Here is a 22,931-nt window from a genome sequence, read left to right as displayed (position 1 = left end):
ACCTCCAGAGATGCGGCCTGGAAGCCTCTGTCTTTGCGGAAAACCTGGGATCAGATTGGTGTCACCAAAAATGTAGAGAAACCCCTCAACGCTCACACCAGAAAAAATGCAACCCACTAGGGCAGAAGTACAGTGAGCAAAAAGCGATGGCTGCGGACTTTCAAAGTGGGTACAGAACAGGTTTTCATGCCATGTTCTTTCTAGAGAGGGGCACCTGCTATCTTTTTATTTTGTTGCAAGGAACTGGGGATTGGTCATCCTAAGTTACCTGGGGGAACCCACATGTGGACCTCTTGCTCACTGTGCTCATAGAGGCACAGTTCAACTTCACTGATGAGGCCAGACTAGGCTGAAACATGTGTCTGGTGTTGCTGTTGGCACTCTTGTTCAAAGGAGGTTTGCCAGGCATTTCGGTGCTGAACTGCCCTTGTGGTCGGGACAAAGACTGGTGCAAATGGATATTTCTCCTTTTGTGAAAAGTACAGTGAGCAAAAAGCAATGGGTACAAAGTGGGTAAAAACCACAGAACAGGTTTTCATGCCATGTTCTTTCTAGACAGGGGCGCCTGCTACCTTTTTTGCACTAGGGAAAAAGGCCTGGCACTCCTCTTGCAAGGAGAACAAGTTTTATTTCCACAAAAGGACTCTGCTGCCACAGAGCACCCTGGCAAAATCAAGACAAGCAAAACATTAAAAGGACGCACAGCATCATCAGGGACGCAAATTACATTGGCTACAAATCCGAATGGCTGGTTAGTGTGACCCTATAAATAGGCTACCTGCTCCATAAGGGATGCCAGGCCATTGGTCCCAGCCTCTTCTCTCCGTCATCTTCCATGTGGGCTCCTTCTGGTGCATTGTCAGGGGCGAAGCTGCATTTAATCACCATTTAGGAACGAAAAACCATGCTTTGTCTATCTCTTACCTAATGTGCACTTTGTTCTGCAGGCATGGGCTTGGAGGATACTTTCGAGGAACGACCCCAGGCGCATGAGTGCCCTTCCAAAGCTTTCCACCCTCGTTTTTTATGTTTGTTGCTTTGCCCCTCCCGGCACCTCGCAGCACAAATCACATGACTTAGTGACAGGGGCAGCCGTCGCTGCTTTCTGATCTTTTCTGATAGATTGGGGATCTAACTATTTTATGGCCAGTTGTCTGGAACTGGCTGATACCTTGGAATGCTGGGACCTTGGGGCAGGGGCATATGAGCACTATATTTTAACCCTGAGACTGGAAAAGGTCAGAGGCTCATGCCCTCCTTCTCCTGAGATAACATTTTGCAGGGAGCTCTCAGCCCCCTTCTGGCCTTGCAGGGCACATTCCTCCTGGGATATGAATGCTGGTAGTATGAGATGATGGAAGGTTTATGAATCTCTGCAGCCCTGGCCTTTCTCACTGCTGCCCATGTTACAACCTATTCCCCTATGCTTGCTCTTATTTCCACATTTGTGGCCTGGGCCTACTGCCCTGGCTGCAGTGCAGCGTTAGGACTCGATTTCAACATGGCTGCTATTTCTAAAATAGCGCTCCCCTCCCAATACACCCTATGCCCACACATGCACTAAGTTGCCCCATTATGCAGCTTCTAGCAACACCCCTTTCCCCTATAGTCTGCCCAAGCGTCTATAACACACTTTGAGGCCTCTGCCTCACGCTGAACCTTTTGGGAGCTTGGGACTATCACCCCCACTTCCCAACACAAATTACAATACTTTTCATTTTGAAAGATTACACTTCAAGAAATAATCAACTGTTCAATTAGCAAAAGTCATTTACACGTGCAATGCTGTGCAATTTCGATTTTCCTGCACGCTTAAAAGGCGAGTAGCTGGGTTTATAGATTTGCACAAATGCATATAGCAATTATGATTTCACTGACATTTTTGGATTAAAATAAACACAGGGCGATTTAGCAGTTTCTTTTCAGACCCTCCTCACTGAAAGGGCTGTGTTGGGGAAGTTGGACGGTTAAAAAAAAAATTGGGATGATTTGAGAATTTTGGGTTTCAGAGCCCACCTTCACTTAAAGGCTTGTGCTGGTGAAGCTGGACCGAAAGATTACCAATTAAATTACAGTCTATAGTTTTTGGCGTACACTGGGATGAGCTTTGTTAATTTAGAATTTTAGCAAAATTCACCCTGTGGTGTACTTCCAAGGGGAATTAATTAAATTAATATGTTTAGTTAAATAGGCTATGGATCTACCCAGTTTTCCCCGCCCACCCCCTATAAAGGGAAAGGATTTAAGGCTAGCAGATTCCATCACCTTTCGGTCTCCCACGGTTCAATTCTACTGACATAGAAAACCTGTTTAAAGTCAGGAAAGCCAGCTGCATGTCAGATCCCTCTGGAAGGACAGGGCAGGGATGTGGTCACTCCACTCTCAAGGATGGCCTGCACCAAAACAAAAGAGGTGACGGCTGGAAAGTTTAGAATAAATCTTAACCTCTGGCATTGCTCTGGGGAGCCCTCCAGACCATCATATTTCGCCTGCCAAGCCATTACAAAAGGGGAAAGACCATATGTAAAGCAGGCTTGATCCCACCCCAAAAGGGGCAGTCCAGCCACAACTGCTTGGTCACTTTTCTTCTGCATGAGACCACAAGCTTCACCAAACATGTTTTGGTCTTGTTGGGCCTCACCAGTGAGGAGTAGCTTGGGTCTGTAGACCCAGCAGGCACGGGACCCACATCTGGGTATACCCGTCCCGCTCGGGGTGACTAAGCAAAACAAAGAGGTGATGGCTGGAAGGTTTGAAATTAATGCTAACCTCTTGCATTGCTCTGGGAAACCCTTCAGAACATCTTTTTTCAGCTGCCATGTCATTACAAAAGGGGAAAGACCATATGCAAATCAGGCTTGGTCCCTCCCCAAAAGGGGCAGTCCAGCCCAAACTGCTTGGTCACTTACCTTCTGCACGAGACCACAAGCATCCCCAAACATGTTTCAGCCTTGTTGGGCCTCATCAGTGAGGAGTAGCTTGGGTCACTAGGCCCAGCAGTCACGGGACCCACGTCTGGGCATACCCGTCCCACTTTGGGTGACTAAGCAGAACAAAAGAGGTGATTCTGGAAGGTTTAGAATAAATCTTAACCTCTAGCATTACTCTGGGCAACCCTCCAGACCATCGTTTTTTGCCTTCCAAGCCATTACAAAAGGGGAACTACCATATGCAAATCAGGCTGGGTTCCACCCCAAAAGAGGCGTCCAGCCCAAACTGCTTATTCAGTACCCTTATGCACGAGGCCACAAGCATCCCCAAACATGTTTCAGCTTTGGGTCTCTAGGCCTAGCAGGCAGGGGGCCCATGTCTGGGTATATCCGTCCCACTTGGGGTGACTATGCAAAACAAAAGAGGTGATGGCTGGAAGGTTTCACCATAGAACACAGTCATCTTTTAGGCCTTCCCAGAAATAGACAGCTCCACCCATAGCCTATTACAGCTAAATCTCCTTTTAGTCTTCCCTGGCAGCTGTGAGGTTGCAACTTTCAGCAGCTCTCCCCGATGGTAAATTTCAGCAGCTCTCACCTTTTACTCATAATGCATCCACTTTATATAGCACGGATGACACCATCACATTTACAGTCTTGGGGAGTGCCCTGCAAGAGTGCTCTCGCAGATAGGATTGGACAGTTACCTTTCTCTGTCCTCCCAAATCCAACCTCTCTCTAAGGATTGGCTTAGGAGTCTGGAGCTGTCATGGGTATCAGGCAGGTAGTTGGGGCAAGCTGGGTGGAGGCTTGGCAGGCCTGGCATAGGCACACAAAGAACCCATAACAAATCCCTCCTTTCATTCCTTCCTAGTGTTTGTAGTAACTTGCTGGTTACCACTTCCTGTTGCCAAATAGGAAGTGCAAGATAATTCATGAGCTCTCTGGTGTTTGGGTGTGGCTGGCTATATAAGCCCCACCCAAGATTCTTCCAGTGCTTCGTGTTGCTTACTGTGAGCTGTATCAGCAACACACTTGCCATGCTCTGGATCAGCTAGCATCTGCTTACCTGCTCTGGATCATCCTGCTTCTGCTTACCTGCTCCGGATCATCCTGCTTCTGCTCACCTGCTCCAGATCATCCTGCTTCTGCTTACCTGCTCCGGAAGAACCTCCATTCTTACTCCACACCGCAGCTATCTCAAGTCAAGAGGGGACTTCTACACCGGCACCTGTAAGAACAAAGAAGAACTGTGCTAACACGCTCCGCATACTCACTGAATCTTCCCGCGACGCTGGAATCCAGGTCAGTTGTATGAGCGCACAAACCCCTGTAAAAGAAAGAAGAGACATTATTCATTGCTCTCGTTCCAATAACGCAGACACTTATTTCACTGCACTCTCCCTCTCTACGCGGTGCATACTTACCAAAAGCCTCCGTGCAAACTTACCTAACCACCAAGTCTCCAGTAGCGCTGAACCCGGACTTGAGGTGCTAATACCACATAATTTCTCCTGCAAGTGAAAGGGAGAGACATTACCAGGCATGCTCGAATTGAAGGCGCTGCGCAAACCTACCAGCAGATAGCTTCTACATGCAGCGCTACTCACCCACAATAATACCGGCAAATAAAGACAATACAGACAATTTTGGACACTCAACATTTTCCGTGCAACGTTCACTTGTGGCAAGGACTTTCGAGCCGGTGAAGAAACGGGCGCCTTGAACACTCGGCCTCGCTGTCAAAGCATAAAACAGCGTTTGGCATTTGAACTCAGCCTACAGACATTGGTACCGATCACAAGAGTGAATCAGACACCTGCGAATGCAGGATGGAGTGCACACCCTACTAAAGATCAAGGTAAGCCCAAAGGAGGACATCACAGCACACAGTAAAGAGAAGGGATGGGCCCAGGGGAATCGGGTTTATTCAGGTCTGAGTATACACCTTGTATTTGACAGGTAATCCTCCGGGTGAAACAGGGGAAGTGAAGACTCTGAGTCAAGGGAGGCTTGTCCATCGCTCCTGCAGAGACACAGGTGAGTGTGACAGGAGCAGACATGTGGCAGCTTCCATTTACAATCTCCATATGTTCACATGTCATATTTTTGTCAAAAAATAGTTGTGTCAAAGACTTTGTGATTTACTAGTAACTGCCATAATATAAATATTTTCCATTCAGCTAATTAGGGGGAATTTAATAAAACAACAGCCAGGCCCAGACCATGTTGCATGGCCGTTTGGCAATTTTCTACCATTTTTACAAAAAGCATAATTACTAGGAACATGCAATTTATTCCCCACATACCTAATTTTACCATCCACCAGTTCGCCAACTTTCAAATTCGGGACACTTTCAGATCGGCCAGAAACCCATTTTAGATGGTCATTACAGTTACCTGAGTCGCAGGTGGATGAATTTTATATCACCAAAATCACTTAGAACTTATCTAAAATATGAAACATACATGTAATCAGTGCAATTTGTGGTTGCTGAGAAAAAAGGCCGAAGTTATAGCAGTCCTTTTAAATTAATAGCAAATCTTTGGGCCATGCAAATTGGAGGCCTCCTATCTCCAGGGCCATTTGCCTCTCTGGGCCAGTGTTTTTATTAGTCTCTTTGTTGTTTGAGGTGTAGGGTGCAGATTGTAAATGGATGATGCATTTGCCTCACATAGATCCCCCACTGTAGGCATCTGGTAGCCAGTATTCTTATCTGAAAAACTTCTATTTTCCTGTATTTTATTCTCCAGTTCAGCCTTAATTATAGCCCCTGTGTTCACACCTCCTCCCTACTTTTGCCATGCACCAGCCCGAGCATTTGGCCTGCTCAGAACTGCCCTCAGAGACAGTAGTTCTAGGGAAAGTCTGTTTTCAACACTTCTTAGCAGGACACATTTTATTGTAGTTGTAACAGGTGGATGCCAGCCAGGGTCTTAGTGGGGCAGTTCTTTATGACTTTTGCCCAGAGCACCACCGTTTGTCCTGGGCTGAAATGGACTTATAATTATCTGCTGTTCGTTTTCTTGCTGAAAAGTGAGTCTGAATTGTCACAGTGCACCAACTTTTGATTGGTGGCAGTTTCAGTGAAAATACTGCATTTTATTTCTCAGCCAGTAATGTGATGTGCTTTTCCAATCTGCACTTGGATTGCATTTTTGTTTTAGCCTTCTCTGGATTTCCCTTGCAGAAAGACACCCGCATAGTCTGCCTAAATAGGTCTACAGGAACTTTTCATCGCAACCAAGCTGGCTTTCTTTTAAAATGTTTTGCCGATATTTTGCATGTGAAGCATAATCCACCTTACATTTTGTCAACACACACACCATGTCTTTTCCCTGACATCTTTATGTTGGCATGGGGACATTTTTCTAATGTATTGCTTTAACTTGCAAACACACATGCAAAGTCGTTTTGTGTAATTATTTAAAAATCCTGTTTTATATGTGAAAGGAACCTTTGAATTTCCTCTGCCTTTGTGAATTAAAAAACGTATTTTCCTTTGTTAAAGAGAGGTAGGCCTTTTTCACATGGCCCTTCAGTTCCGTTGGTTTGGGGGCTTTTGATGATATCCCACATTGGCTGCACTGCTCTTCTTATCTGAACTCGCTTTGCTGTTAAACAACAGTTATTTCCTTTTCTAAGTACATGAATCATACATGTTCTTTGGACCAACACAGTGATAAAGAACTTCATTTGAATAAATGTCATGCCAGTGTTGCCACTGTTGAGCTGTTCTAAATAAGTTTTGGCCACACATTTATTATTATTAAGGAATCCAATTGCACACAAGGGAAATACCTCTGAGTCTATTCAGGCATATAGTTTCCTAGTCAATCATTCAATCAATTAAAACAGAGGGGATTCACAGGAAGGATGCCACGGGGGCCACTGACTCACATAAATGACTTCTCATGACTTTAGCTGGTATAGACAAATGTTTGTCGCCATAAGTAACAAACATGTTTACTGTGCTGATTTGGATATACTGAGGCACCCCATGCTGCATCTCATGAAGACCATTGCTGCAGGGAGGCAGAGGAACTGTTACGCTGACCTGACTCCCACGGAGGCGCTGGCCTGGTTCACGCTGCTGTGACCTCTTCTAAGGTGATGCGCAGGGTTCGGAAGACGGACTGGACCGGGCCCCCAAATCTGGCTTGTCTGGCTCGCAGAAGTATCCTTCTTAGGCTCTGGAAGGACGAGCTCTCCATCCTGCTTCTGATGCAGGGGCGCGTTGGTATCCAGTTACTTCACTGGATTTTCGGATTGGTGAGAACCAAACTTGCTTGGCTTCCAGGTAAGTTTTTTGATAAGAGGTTCCCCTTGTGTCCATGCATTAATGTACTAATGCTAGTGTCTTTTTCCCTATAGGGGCCGGGGTACGGAATGCCGGGGAACAGGCACCGTCCGAGATGAGAGGTGAAATCCTTATAGAAATCAGGTAAGTCCTTAATGAGCGTTTTTGGTAATGTTTTTTCAATCGCTCATTAACGCTGATGTCTTTTTTCCCCTTAGGGGCTGGGGTCCGGAAATGCCAGGATGCAGCGCGGACCCGAAATGAAGAGGGAATGAATCAACAGGTAAGTCTTAACATGGAGATTTAGCTTTCCTTATTCCCTTCTCTCTCTCACCTTTTGTTCTGGTCTTTTTCTCCCTAGGCGCTGGGGCGTGACTGCGAATCCAGATGATCGCTGTTGAACATGGAGGCGCCCTGTAAAGGTGAGTGGAATGCGGTGCTGCAGCGATCGACGCAATGAGCTTTTAAATTAAAGTCTTCCTTTTCAGGATTGTCGGCGAGATGTCTCCGGGATGCGGATTTAGCAGGTAAGGACTTTTCCTTCTTCTGTTCTCTTCTTCTCTTCCTTTGCAGGTGATCCAGGATGCTGGCAGGCATGGCAGAAGTCAGGCTGCAGGAGCAGACACGGTGAACGTCCAGCTGCTAGATGCAGAACAACGCGAAGCACGTGTGGCTGTTCGGGTGGGGTTTAAATAGCCTTGGAAGAAGTTCCTGGTATGTATTCTTCCTCCAATCAGGTATGTATCCTTCCCCGACCACGCCCGGATGGTAAATTAGTCCCACAGGTAAAGTAGTTCCTTTCAGGCCTCAAGGAGGCCGGGATCCTGCAGCATGGTCTGCATCAGGTAAGTGCACCCAAGCACTCCCATAATGAGCCTGGCGCCATAGGCACCAGGACACTGTCCAAAGGGCCCCTATATGGGGTTGCTGGGTCCTTCCTTGGGGACTGGATGTCCGCTTTCGGGGACGCAGGGCTTGAACCGGCTCCCCGGGAGCGGGCATCATGACAGGAACAACCTGCCACTATGCTGCCTTACTGCATCGCTGATCAACTTCCCTTCTGTACAAGATGAGCATTGATTCTTAGGCTCTATGGCCTGAATGCCTGGCTTCTCTAACAAAAAAACTGAGAATGCTGCTACCTTGGGATGGCGGCATACGTTTCTGTGAAGTTTGCAAAGCATGATTGGTCAAAGGGAACTTCAGGCCAGTAAAGCTTCTGGGTCCAGGGATGGAGACGTTTGGAGGTCACACAATGTAAAGACAGCAGTCTGAGAAAACACACTGTCAATGACCAGAGGCAGTACAGTTGTTCTTCCCCCGCAATCAATCAATTTTGGTGCTAAAGTGGAATATTACAACTGAGTGGTTGACTCTTTAGTTGGCTCAGACTTCATCCTCCCCATGGTTGCTGCACCCAAAGGTAAAGCAAAATCTCTCTTATACAGCCTATGTTCTCACTCAGCCTCCAAATAAGGTGATATTTAATGGTTTTAGTCACATCAATTTAAATTGTAGCTTAATGGTTGCAAATATCCAAATCTTTTTTAATGTCTTATTTGGCACATGGCTTTGTATGCTTATCCTTGGGAGATATGAATACAAGACTATGGGCCTCATTCTGAGGTTGCACCGGCAGGTTACCGCTGACCTTGTAACACTGTTTCCGCCACCTGAAATCCTGGTGCTCCCGTGTCCCCACTCCCATGGAGTCTCATAAGACTCCACGGGAATGGGGACCACGGAAGCACCGGCACCGTTGCTAACGGTGCCAGTGCTTCCATGAAAACCATACCTGCAGGGGCCGGTGCCCCCAGCAGGTTAGACCTGCTGGGAGCACCGCCCCTACAGGCGTTTGCCTAGTCTGGTGGTCCGAAAAATGTACTTGTTCGTTGCTACCAGCACCCTGATTTCCAGACTGCCAGACTTGTAACAAGGCCCATGTATGTTAAACCATTATGCCACTCAATAAGTCAATAAAGGAAGCTAGAAGGCCAATTGGTTCAGTTAATTGCCTAAACAAAATATCTTTCTCCAGGATTTGGAATGAACCAGAGTTGCCGTCATCTACTGTTCATTTCTTATTCCTTCCATCATAGCAGTGCATTTATAGGTGTGGCTAAAGGGAGCTTACTGTTTCACACACCTAATTCATGCCAATCTTAAAATGGTCTCTGCTGCAAATTAGCAGTCTAGACTTTGCCTGTGGATGTTGTTTCCCCTGATTTCAGTGAGGACACAGCACACTGTGTGCACCTGCAAGTGCAACGGGGGGCCTCGGGTGAGGGTGGCCACAAGCAAAGCGGAAGTTACATTTTTCTATTCATTTGCCTTTTGGGTCTCAGAAAATGTCATGGAGATTCCTGGACGCACCTTAATGCTGCATGGGGGAGCAGGTAGTATGATGCCCGAGGAAGCAGTAGTGGCAGAGCCTTGAGGAGTGAGATGATAGAGTGCTCTCAGGGTGGGCAGTGAAGCTCCCCATGTCCTGTTGGCCAGACCCACATGCACCCCAAGTGCTCTTCCTGGTTACAGGGAACGGTGTACCTCTCTGTATGGGACCACACACAGTGTAAGATATGTTGTGGACATTCTGGCCCACTTCACTGAGTTGCATGCCGATTCCCTAGCCCGCAACTTAGCTCAGTGAGTTACGCATTCGCTTCAGATGTCAGTTTGAGTCCTGACAAGGCTGACTCAGCCCTTCATTCTTTGGAGGTCGATACATTGCACACTATAAATGTGGAAAATAATAAACCTATTATTACAGTGCTTGGAAGCAGGACGATTGTGGTATAACGTGCTACATAATGATATTATTATCCCCATTATCCCTTATTAAAAGCAAACAAGTGACCAATAGCTCGGCATGCTCCCACTGGAAAACCTGGGCTTGCTGGCTCGCTGGACCCATCATAGGGTTTCTCCTGCTCTAGTGCAGAAAGGATACCGTCTGGCAGTTTGTGTGCCCTGCACCTTTGGGTGTCAGTCTAAAACTGATTTGCATGTGGTTGGTACCCTTGTGTAATGGCACAGACAGGCTTAAAGCTAATGGAATGGCTACATTCCACAGGAACTCCCTCTGGCTATGATTCATTGAAGGTTTTCTATCCTTTTTGGGCTATAAACCCAATGCCAACAAACGTAAGAAAGCTCAGTCATGCAAGGCACCTGCTGCCAACATTTTGTATGAAACTCCAGTCCACAGTTTCCAGTATCAGCCAGAAAGATCAAAGTGCCCGCAGCAGGGAATGTCTCTTTTACCTACAGGTCATGGGTTGAGAACCCGCCAAAGTTGACTCAAACTATTACCCAAAACGTTATTTTCCTTGGCAAACCCCACTGCTTCATCCACACTACGTCTTCCTATATTATACATATGCACATTGTAACTTGTTGCTTGGACAACTGGCAGTCAAGTATTTCATGCATGTGTGAAAAGTATACTTTCATGGGAATGTGTTCTTGCAAGGACAAGAGCGCCTTTAATGACGCGCTACATAATACCGTTATGTCTGTTGAATATAAACTATTAAATAATTCAAGCAATCATTTCCAATGGGTGGTCAGTCTTATCCACTTAAACGGTTTATAAATCTGCAATGACGTACGGCAGGAGTCACTAATCCTTGACTACCTGCTGTAACCTACACCCACCAGGAAATGACATACAGTAATTGACCTCAAGTTTCATGCCACAGTTCTCTTCCCTTAAAGAACCTGCGAACAATTACACCTAACAGTGTCACGGTGCAATGTACATACATGTGTCCTATTGGTCAATCTGCTCCTACGGCGAGATACCTGTAGGAATTCTGAAACACGACAGACATATGTTATTCTCTTTACTCTGCATTTGATGCATATATAAAGCTATTTTATTGCTTTCCCTCCCCAATCAGGGATAAATCTAAATTGTTATTTTTATGCATCCTGTAACTGTAATCTGTAATTTTGTAACCAAGTTAAAGCGCCTTGATATCTGAGGGTTAAGTGTGGTATAGAAATAAAAAACGAAACTAAACTAAACTAGAACATCTAAAACAAATACTTTAAAAACAATGGTTTTGCAGTCATTAGTACAAGCAGTGAATTACTACACATCCAAACAGAATGCGATATGGTGTTTTTAGCAGAACGTCTTTGTCTTCTCCTTTAATTAATATAACAAATCAGTGCAGCACAAATTGATTAAAATACATCTCTTCTGGTGTTTCCAAATGATCAATGTTTCGATTGATCGGCCTCACAAACAGGAAAGCGAATCTTACTATGAATTCTAGTCTTACGGTCTATCTGGTCAGCGAACACCTCGCCATAGATCATCCAGTAAGGCATGTAGAAGATGTTTCGGGCGAGTCGCCAAGATGGCTCCTCGTCGGGATGCAGGATCGCTTGACGAGCCACGCCGAAGCTCATCAGCACCACGAGCATGATGACCACAAAGTAGAGCATGTCGATCATCTGGGGAGAAGAAAACAAAAAAAAGGTCTGTCGCTTTAACTACTCCAGGGATTTCCTCCATCTCAAAGCGTATTGGAGAATTTCTGAAGAAATATCACTCTTTCTTAGTGAGAGAACCAAGAAGGCTACATTTTGATTTCAATGTCTAATATAAAATATGCTTTGTTCAAGCATATGGTTTTCCCTGATATTTTAAGCCTGATCTGGCAAAAATAATTTTAAAATATTGACCCAAAACAGTGTTCGTATCAATTCTATGTATATTTCACTGCGCACTGTCAGTGTTTTACTCAATATAGTTATGTATATGTATTCTCAAAGGAAAATGTACTTATACATTTTAAATGATCTAAAGTCATAATGTCTTGTTTCATTTAGTTTAATTTTCTAAATGAATAGGACATCTTAAAATGTTTGGCAACTGTTCTAACTGGACGAGTTTTGTGGCTTAGTGTAAGTGATTCATCTTTTAGTCTATAAATTGAAGGCTACATCGCTGGAAAAAACTACAAAAGCAACCATTGTCCTGGAGAGATGAATGTAGAATTTTTCTGCCACATCAGCTGATTCACCTGTGCGCGAGAATCGGGCAGCACAATTAGGGCTGGCATGGGGACACACCTTTGCCATGCATGGGAACTGGTAAATTACGATGCTGAGACTCAAATCGAAACCCTCCCGATTGTGAAGTCTTTCTTCCGACATGTTATGCGGCCATGTACCTGGTGAAGCTTGGTAGCGTTAGATTTCAGGGGCCATCTTGGGCCAAGTAGATAGTTTGCTTGTGGAGGGAAGGTTTAGGGGTAGGTACAACTTAAATAGGGAGGAAGCCCGGTATACGGTTGACTGAAATAGGTTAGCAACGTATACTCTGTCTAAGTCCGGGAGGACAAAGATCCGTGTTTAAAGAGGAGACAGAGCTATAATGTAGATGCCACACATATAAGGGGTACCTGCCCAGGAGAGAAATGAAAGGTATTTGCCTCTGTTTTCTCACCACTGTGCACATAACGCCACAGCAGAGACTAAAAAAGGATTTTACGCCTGCATTTTGAGACATGCCGGAGGGAACTATTTGCGCGGCCCCTTCCAGAGGGTCGCCCGTGCATGTAGAGAATCAGTGATGTACCTCCAAATGGAGTGGGTCACGAAGAGAATCCCCCGGAAAAAGCCTGAGCGGCAGCAGACACCAGCCACACTGTACTTGGAGGATTCACAGTCACGAAAAAGAATGAGGCTCATTGACAAACTACAAAACTAAAATAAAAAAATTAATAGACTGATACAGATGACCTACATCAAGAAGATGGTTAAGAATATTCACTTCCTGGGGTCCAGGAAATGTAAAATTGATTGCATAGTTTGGCAAGCGCTTAACCATTTGCTAGTTGAGTCTTACCTTTGAGTATGTGTGGCATTCAGGTTATGCACTTATCAGAGCCTTTTGTACGCAACACTGATCATACACAAAGGTTGACAGTGTCTGTGGTTCTGGCCTAAAGATCTTGGGTAGCATAAACCTAGCTAAGCCTAAATGATAAGGATAAAGAAGAAACTGACTGGAAAATAAAGCATGTCAGATTATGTATCTTCTAATAGGCACTCCATCTTCATTATTACTAGTATGAATGGATATAAATAGAAATATACATTTAGATTGGAGATGGGAGGAGAAATGAGGGAAAGCACAGGAGAGCAGATGGGTCCATTTGAAATGGAGGGATATTATTGGATATTGTGTGCCGCCTACACAGGGAAGGAGAGAAACAGGGATTGGTGGAAACAGAAAGTGGGAGTGATGCAGAAAGAGGACACGCGCCACTCCAATACTAACCATCTTTCCGATCATCATGACGTAAGGCCCCAGGTACTTGTTGACGCCAAAAATGTCCAGCACTCTAATGTACCAAAAGATGATGTCCACACAGTAAATGACTCTTCCGTATCCCATGTACGGCTCATTTTGAAGCCGAAGGATCGCTCCAATTATGAACACAGAAATGGCCACCATGTCAGTGATGTTCCAGTACTCCTGAAGCCACACCTTCACCTTCTGACTCAGTTTACCAGGCTCTGACATCAGAATCTGTAATGTAAGGACAAGGCCGTAATCAATCATGTTGCTTGGTGATGATGTGATTAGAAGGGTACGCGTATATGCCCATGATCTTCATTGCACATCACTTTTCCGCAATTGCAATGTTTCCTCATGGTCCCTGTGCAGCAAGTAAAACCCATAACAGAAGCCACTGCACACAACTCACATTTCCAGCAGTGCTGAGAAATGCATTTTAAGGAAGCATGGATTATTAACACTTAACCTTTGAATGTTATATGGTTTCAAATGTAGTAACAAGCAAAAGTGGGTGTTACTAGATGTGCTTTTCCTGCTGCCAGATACATGTCCTATAGATAAGGTGGTGATCTCAGGCATGCAAACCACTCTATTACCCAATGAAGATTGAACTGAAAATGTTTTTCTTCTTCTTAGGAAACAACAGTTCAGGGTGTGTTTCTTTTCAACTCATTTCCCGCTACATAATTTGATGAAGAACTCTATTCAAACTCGAAAACAATGTCATTGTATTATGATGATTCACCAGGTTTCGTCACTTCTACCCGTGGGGGAGCCCTTTCCTATGAGGTAACAGAGGTGAGGCAGCTACCCAATAGTCTCCCTAGGGGAGGTAAAATGTGGGAGGACCTCATAGGGAGGGTCTCCCCTGCTGGGGATAAGGACGTCCACCTGGGGAAAAGGGATCTAAGTGACAATAACACATCTATGAGTGTGAATGCAAAAGCATTGAATGTTTTACAACAAATGTACGTGAAAATAAATGTGGGGGAGACCCTCGCAGCCATCCTCCACACTGCCCCACTTTAATGAATACCCCAACCCAACCCCCATCTATATTTTCACATAAATTAATTGTAAATGATGTGATGTTTTCTTCTTCACAGTAATGGTCTGTGAAGTAATGGGGTGATCCCGGGGAAGCCTCCATAACACCGCCACAGCACATAAACTCTGACACTCATGGTCACCCTTTTCATCGACCCTTGATATTAGAACCTTGTGCTACTGTAAAGCCATGACTGTGACAATTATAAGACCAACTGCAACGGGGAAGAATGTGAGAGGCATATGGAGTGACCAGATGAAGAGCCAGCCAAGTACTGTAATGAGGTGGCTCACTGGAGGCATGAAGAGTGCCAAGAAGACTTTAACAAATGGTTTTGATGTCACATGAGGGCAGTTCCTAAAGTATAAACAGGAAAGCGAGAATGGACAAAGGAGATCTCATCGCAGAAACCAGGAGTATGCGAACAATGCCAATGAAGTTCAAACTCGGAACGCTGCAGCCAGCGCAATCACGCCCCCCAGGGAACGAGAGAGGTAAGGCAGGATGTTGCTGGAGTTTCCTAAGAGCTAGCAGAGAGCTGACTCACTTGGTGGTGGCGTGACCACTGGAAGGTGGGCCGTCAAGTCCAGAAATGACACTGAGAGCATGAACTGGTCGAGGTGCCGTGCAGAGAGCGAGAAGGAGGAGGAGGAGGAAAGGCCCCTGCCACCCTGTGAAGAACAGGAAACATGTCCCCAAGGCACCACAGGTAACTGGAAAAGATCGGTCCTGGAAGAGACCCAGCTTACTCCAAGTGCATCAGGAGTTATCTCCGCCGCACAGTTTTCAAGCCCATACCACTGCTCAAGCAGAGTACCTTTGGTGTCTACTCCCTCATCGCAGTGGCCGAACCCATACCACTGCTCAAGCGGAGTGCAACAGGAGCCATCTCCCTCGTCGCAGTGGCCAAACCCATAACACTACTCAAGCAGAGTGCATCGGGAGACAACTCCCTCGTCGCAGTGGCCAAGCCAATACCACTGCTCCAGCAAAGTGCAACGGGAGTCATCTCCCTCATCGCGGTGGCCAAGCCAATACTACTGCTCCGGCAGGAGGCACTGGGAGTCATCTCCCTCATCGCAGTGGCCAAGCCAATACCACTGCTCCAGCAAAGTGCAACGGGAGTCATCTCCCTCATCGCGGTGGCCAAGCCAATACTACTGCTCCGGCAGGAGGCACTGGGAGTCATCTCCCTCATCGCAGTGGCCAACCATTACCATTGCTCACTTAGACTTGTGAAAGGTTGAAAATATGGACCCAGAGGAGCCTGGAAAAGATACTTATCATCCAGATGTTAAAGGGAGGCCAGATAAAGCCATGAGCTTTTCTACTTCCTGGAAAGAGTTCAAGGGACTGGCACACGCTTTCTGCAGAAGTGCTGAAGGATCACCATGGAGAACCTTGATAAAAGAACCAGGGAGTCATTCCCCTGGCCCCGTTCTGAAGGGACACTGGAAGAATTACTATTACGAGAAGACTAAAGCAAGCCAGGAGAAGGAAATTATTCTCGTGGTGAATTAACTTTACTTTTGTTATAGACTTTTGGTTTAGGTGTTACGGTTACATTGCTAGGTTTCTGACAGTGGACAGAGAACATAGTACTTTTGGATGGACATTCTATCAGGTCATTAAAGCTTCCTAGGTTGAGACAAGGCAAGCCCCTTAGAAGCAGTGAGAGAACAAATGTTTCTTTCATAATAAAAGTTTGTAGCCCCAAACTTGACCCCTCGTTGTCACCCTCTTTCGTCTTTACCCTCACAATATCCATGCTGCACAATATTCCCAGTTAGTCTATTCAAAGGTATCCACATTTAGATTTTGTGCAAAAATAATGTCAAAAGGTAGAAATGGGCACGACAAACACTTGTTTGCAATGTTAGTTTTAGGATAAAAAAATTCACTTTGCTATATTGCCAAATACTCGTTGCTAAATGTGTTCAAAATACAAACTAATGAATTTATAAAGAACACAGGAGATCATATTATAAAGCGTTTGCCCAGGATCATATGGCTTCAGTTGAGTGCAATTTGGTATCTTCCTCTGCTGAATCCCCATTGGCTAATTGTGAGGACGCATCAGAAACATTCTTTGTGAGGCTCTAAACTCACTTAAGAGCACTCTCATCTGAACCCCTGCTCACTTCAGCTTGTTGGGTCTAACCTGTGCAAATATGGGTGTGGCTCAAGGCCTGCGGGCCCCCTCTATGTGACATCCTTGTTGCCATCCACTATCCCCATAACGGACTATAGGTCTGCAGGCAACGAAATGTTGCACTGTATTTGAACCACACAGGTTATGCATTGACCTGGTACTAATGGCAGCCAATGGGATGTGCATACTTTGTATGCATGCAAGTATTGCCCGGAGAAGCCCCCCAAACAATGCATGTACATTTGCAGATTTAGAAAAGTCCATGCTATAACACATATTAGTGCACTTCCAGTCCTCCAATTTTCAGGAAGCTTCTGGGACACTATCAAACTGATCATTGTAATTGCCTTAAAGTATCTCACCCTCAAAGGTTTAGCCATGGGCTTATGAGGTTTTACCAAGTTAATCAGATAAAAAGTCTATGACAAGGCCGGCAGCTTGGCCAGCCTATATCTTACATCTGGTCCTTTGCATTCTCTGTTAAGGAAGGCTGAGAACGTTTGAACATGATTAGTGCAACAATTTACACCTGCATCCCAAAGGAAATGAGAACTCTCTATCAAGAAGGTAAATGATGACTAGGAATCCTTGGGCTTTTGAGCCGGCGTGACCTGTATATCCTCGAGTCCTTAGCTTGGGCCTAAGTGCTAACTCTCTATCAAGAAGGTAAATGATGACTAGAAATCCATGGGCATTTGAGCCGGCTTGACCTGTATATTGTCGAGTCCTTAGCTTGGGCCTAAGTGCCAACTCTCTATCAAGAAGGTAAATGATGACTAGGAATCCATGGGCATTTGAGCCGGCTTGACCTGTATATTGTCGAGTGCTTAGCTTGGGCCTAAGTGCTAACTCTCTATCAAGAAGGTAAATGATGACTAGGAATCCATGGGCATTTGAGCCGGCTTGACCTGCATATCCTCGAGTGCTTAGCTTGGGCCTAAGTGCCAACTCTCTTGGTTTTCAGGACTCAACTTTGGTGAAAGGTTCTCGTTGCCGCTCTGGAAAAGGAGGTTGGGACTTAGCTGATGGTAGGAAGGAAAGTTCTATGATGTTTGCAACCTTCGCACTTATTTAGCAGGCAGACATAGTGCAGGTGTTTGGGGTCTGGGATGAAACTATTTTAGGCTCAGGGATTCCGCCTTTCTCAGAGAAATCGTTTCATTTAAGGCATCTTGCAGAGCATCCCAGACTGTCCTTAGGTTTTGAGTTCCTGCCACAAGAGCTACAAGCAATCTCCAGGGCTGAAAACTGGACCGGGGAATCTGCCCCCTGACGGACTGCTTGGTCCATTCCACCTTGTTTGCTGGAAGAAGAATCTGTACCGTGGGCAGAGATTGGCAGCAGAGGCCTTATAAACGCACAAACGTGAACGAAGGACTAGCATTTTCCAGGATTCCCTGGATGTGGCTCAGTAGGAGCGCACCTTGAACTCTGGCGGTGCTGCTATGAATATTATTATTATTATAAGGCGCTTAATACCCAGAGGTTTCTATGCGTGGGCCCGGGGATCGACCCTCTGCTGCTCTGCGTCGGCTTGCTTCCAAGGCGAGCGCCTTGCCCCTGAGCTATCTCCCCGAGTCATAGGTTGCTGTGTGAGAAACTGAGTACAATAAACCCTGTTTTTGCCAGAGGAGTGATACTAGTCACCTGCCTGGACTTTGCTGTTTGGCAGCAAAAAAGGCACCAATAACAGTGGCTTCTTGCGCCTTGCCCCTCTTACGCAATGCGCAAAGCCTGGTCATTGATGAATCACTGTCAGTGGGTTACTGTTTTCTCAACTCTCATCCAAGTCCTTGCCCCCCCCCATTAAAGAAAATAATGACACATGAGCAACTGTTCGGAGAAGCAAATGACACTCCTCCAACACAATTTGACTTCAATGAGTGCACACTCATGCTCACACACTTCACTTTCCTTTACGATGAGACCTGCAACTCCCAGCACCTTGTCTAAGACCGTCAGAACATCCTCCGCTGCAGCGTGTGGCCTGCTGAGAAGACGTGTGTGCAGGGGCGTTGCCTGGGGGGTGGCTAAGGGGGCCTAGCAACTCCCCCGAGTGTGTGACATGATTTGTGTAAAGCGAGAAGGTACCCATATTTACTGGGCCATCACTTAGCGCCGTGAGGGCTCCGGGTCTGGGCGCTACCCTCAAATACAATAAATACATACATAATTCACTACTACAACCTAGGTCTTGGGCCCACCCTGGCACAAGGCTGCCATATGCACAGATCACATTTTGGAGGCTGTTGTCATTGCCGTTGAATAACATAGATGCTTAAAATAAACTTTATTGGAAGGCCTGAACCACAGCTTCTCATTGGCTGGTTTGGATACTTTTTCCCAATTTGCAACATTGTTACACTTTTTGCAATCCCAAAAATCCTTGTCTGTTGCCTGTAGTAAGTATGATTACATTAATGATTTTCAATTGTTGGCATTGTGCTTAAGTTTCCCTTACTATTCGGTCGTCAACATTTCACTTTGAAAAGAACTGCTGGACCACTATTAAATGTGAGGCTTTCAACAAGCATCGCCCAAATCAAGCACTTGACAACCTAAGTGGGGGCAGCGACTAATCCAGGGACCTTCCAGGTCCTAAGTAGGCCATCAGGAGGTTTCTGTGGTAGATACACCACACCTGGGTCCAGAGGAGGATCAAATGCCAGAAGCCAGGTTGGCAGACAAACTATTGCAACATCCGGTCAAAAGCACAGGGTGGAGCCAGCATGCTATCTGCAAACAGGCAGGCGCAGGTTGTTGAAGGCCTATGAGCACTGCCAACACACTGTGATGTCCCAGAAGGACATGGTGGGCTTAACAAATACTTCATAGGCACATGTTGGTGAGGGCACTTCACCGTCATAAGGGGCACTTAACCTCAATTGGAACAACCAGACCAGCTCAAAACTGCATTAGCCAGACTTTCCAGCTTGTGGCCATCTTTGATTCAGAAACTATAAATGAAGGACGCTACCCAGTCGTGAGCCTGAGGACTGCCGTAATGGCCAGCAGTTCACTGCTCTGCGCATAAAAGAAGGTGGGAGATTCCCTGCGTGGCAAGGAGTCTGTTGGGAGAGCTCCTCACCATTTCACAGCTTTTGTCAAGTAAAGAATTGCGGACTGAATTCATAGTCAGCCCGGGGTGCATTTGGTAAGCAATTTCGTCATTGGGCGCTTTTTTGGCACACGGATGAGTGTTGTAGCATCACATGTGGGGCACTTCATGGACCATATTTGATAAGGTGCTTGTAGTCATGGGTGCAATACATCAGGCACATAGTGAAATTACTCAGGATTGACTGTCCCACTCAACAGACCTTAGAGTAGAGAGGACATGCATGGCTTATTGTACAAGACAGGGAGTGGGGCTGACTTAAAGGAATGGTTTGCCCAAACATTTTTATTTCAAAATTAGATAGGCAACATAAAAAAAAGATTGGCATTTTTTTTTCGAAGTCCCTATGTAAAATTTTGAGCAATTCAAGCTCAAAAATTGAAAAAGCAAGCACATGGGCGCATCCATTTTGTGAAATGGCTGCCCGCCTGTGCTGGCTTTTGCGGCACTAATGAAGGAAAAGCCAGCCAGCTGTAGTAAACAGGGTGGCTTTCCCTTCATTGGTGCCGGGACTCGGAGGACACGGACCGGAGACTACAGGCAGAAAAGCTGCGGCTGCATCTCGGTAAGTGCTATTTTTTTTTTTATTTTTTAAATAAGCACTAGCTGCGTTTTTTTTCAAGTTTTCCGGACTGGAGGAGCCCGGAAAACTTAGAAATAAAACCGCAGCTTTAAAAACGTTGTATTTATGTTTGCGGTCGCTTTTGAAGTGACCGCAAACATAAATACAACGTTATTGTGTTTGAAAACACTGCGGTTTTTCTTTCTAAGTTTCTCAGGCTCGGAGGAGCCTGAGAAACTCAGAAAGAAAAACCGCAGCGTTTTCAAACACAACCGCATTGTGTTTCTGCCTGCCGTGGCTATCACTTTGGGTCTCCGGTGCTCCCCCAGGAGAGCACCGGAGACCCAAAGTGAAAGCAAAGGCAGGCAGAAACACAACACGGTTGTGCTTACATGCCGCTGTGTTTCTGCCTAAATCTGCTTTCCCATTTGGGGCTCTAGGGCTCGCTGTAGGGAGCCCTAGAGCCCCAAATGGGAAAGCAGATTTAGGCAGAAACACTACGCAGTGCCGATTTTCGGCATTCAAATGGCAGATGTACCTCCAGCATTATGCTGGTGGTCAATCCTTCACTTAAAAGCCAAACTCGTAGTTGGGCGGTGCGGTAAATGCAGCTGTAGTTCCGTTACTGCCAAATGTGTAATGAGGCCCTTGAAGACATTCTCTGGAAAGATCACATCACACAGACAGCCACAATCAGCACGTGACCTATGTCAAAATGTTTGCCAACAGTCGCAACCGCTGGATGGTCTTTACCAGACAAGTTACGTTATGACATTGGTTCTTGAGGTAGCGCATCGTTTGCCATTTTCCATGGCCTCTTGGCACTCTAGTTCCTGCAAGCATGGGTGGATTAGGTGGAGCAGAGGTAGAAGAGTTCCGCTGGTTATCCGATCATTTTTTGTCTTGCAGTCTGTACTCTATAGTTGCCTGGTGTATGCGGTATGCATTAGTCTTTTGCTCGGTGTTGGCGTTCAGCAAGCCGGAGCCCATTGCCTTCGTTGTATAGTGCCAGACCCAGCAGCACCGCAGCAGCGGCATTGAATCGCTGCAACATTCACATAGACCCATCAGGGACTTACAGCGTTTACCCAAAGTCTACAAACGGGTGTGTATCTCTGTCCCCAGGGAGAAGGTGTTAGGATGGTGTTCTGAGAAAACCTGCAGACGTTTAGTAGTACCTTGTCTAGCTTGGACTCCCTCACCAAACCACCTGTCCACACCATGGGAGCCCAGGTGAGCTGTAGTATAACTGTAGTCTAGCTGTAGTTTTATGGAGGTTGTTGAACACCCAATTCCCTAGCTGCCTTGTCTGGTAGCATCCAAGGAGATGTGGAGTCTCTCCTCAAGTATGAGAACCCCCTTATCATCAGAGGGGCCCTGCACTTTACCACTCATGGCAAATCCGCCAATATTCCTCTGGAGTTCTATGGACTGCAAAAATGGGCACTAACAGCGTCCCACCAGCACTCGGATGCCGTGGTAAGTCCATGCGACCGCGTGGTGGTAACGGTAGCCAATGCTGCTGGTACTTCAGCAGATGTACCTCAGTTAACCTTTCAAGTGGAACGATGGTATCTGAGAGAAGCCACGTGGCTCCTCAGGCCCAACCACTCTTCTCTGATGCATGGGGTTAAAATGAAATGTTCAACGATGGAACAGGAAACCCAGCACATGCAAACAAGCGCAGAGCGGACACATGCACACACGCCAGCATGGGCTGGGTTTCCTGTTACATGGTGTTTATGTCTTCTTTTACGTAAGTGAAAGGCTATGTCGTCGTTTTCGTGTTTGTTCTTTGCAACGGAACTGGGAGCACGTAATGGGCGGCTGCCGCGCGGAAGTGTAAATATACAGCAGTGTACCAATGACCTCTCGACCCCCAGTTATCCGCTCTGGTGGGCAGAGCATGTTTCCTTGTCTCTCCGATTGGAGAGTCTGACATTTGTAACCATTAATCCCAGTGTTAGTAATTATTACCTTTCTTGATGGCTTAACATTTTGCACACAGTTCACTGGGGTTCTCTTTCAAAGTGCAACCATCACGCCCAGACGTCCTTCACGCATGCACCCTGTAGTGCTGTGTTCTTTGACCTTTGCCAATCAACAGACAATAGCAGGCAGTTTCTCTGATTCCTTCACAGAGTTGTTGCTGGGGTGCGGGGCCTGAGGGGTCTTTTGGTTGAAGCCCTGGATAGAAGCTCACAGACTACAACCAAAAGGCTATAGCTAGCCCTGAGTCCTGACAGTCCCTACATCAGCGTAGCCCCGGATCTTTTCCAGACATAGCAACTTCCCTGGCTAGCCCTGGGTCCTGACAGTCCCTTCATCAGCGTAGCCCCGGATCTTTTCCAGACATAGCAACTTCCCTGCTTCTTCTCTACTTATTAGTACTCTCCTCACCCCAATGGGCAATAGACCCTGGCGAGTAGGGCCTCCGCCAGCTCACTAGTCTGCCAATCCAGCAGTGTCCTGCAAATAGCCTGTTTGTCCACAGGTAATTT

General features: G+C 46.1%; 1 protein-coding gene across 1 annotated transcript in view; it reads right to left on the bottom strand.

Annotated features, from left to right (window-relative positions):
- TRPM1 (transient receptor potential cation channel subfamily M member 1) overlaps positions 1-22,931 on the bottom strand; it is a 594,536-nt gene that overhangs the window by 77,911 nt on the left and 493,694 nt on the right. Inside the window, exons 21-22 of the mRNA XM_069624914.1 lie at positions 13,530-13,781; positions 11,503-11,695 (exon numbers count right to left, since the gene is read on the bottom strand). Of these exons, the coding sequence (XP_069481015.1) occupies positions 11,503-11,695; positions 13,530-13,781 (445 nt within the window). The remainder of the gene's footprint in view (positions 1-11,502; positions 11,696-13,529; positions 13,782-22,931) is intronic.

The sequence above is a fragment of the Ambystoma mexicanum genome, chromosome 11 (assembly GCF_040938575.1).
Source record: "Ambystoma mexicanum isolate Mex_15411 chromosome 11, UKY_AmexF1_1, whole genome shotgun sequence".
Classification (NCBI taxonomy): domain Eukaryota; kingdom Metazoa; phylum Chordata; class Amphibia; order Caudata; family Ambystomatidae; genus Ambystoma; species Ambystoma mexicanum.
This window is presented reverse-complemented; position numbering and strand designations above follow the sequence as displayed.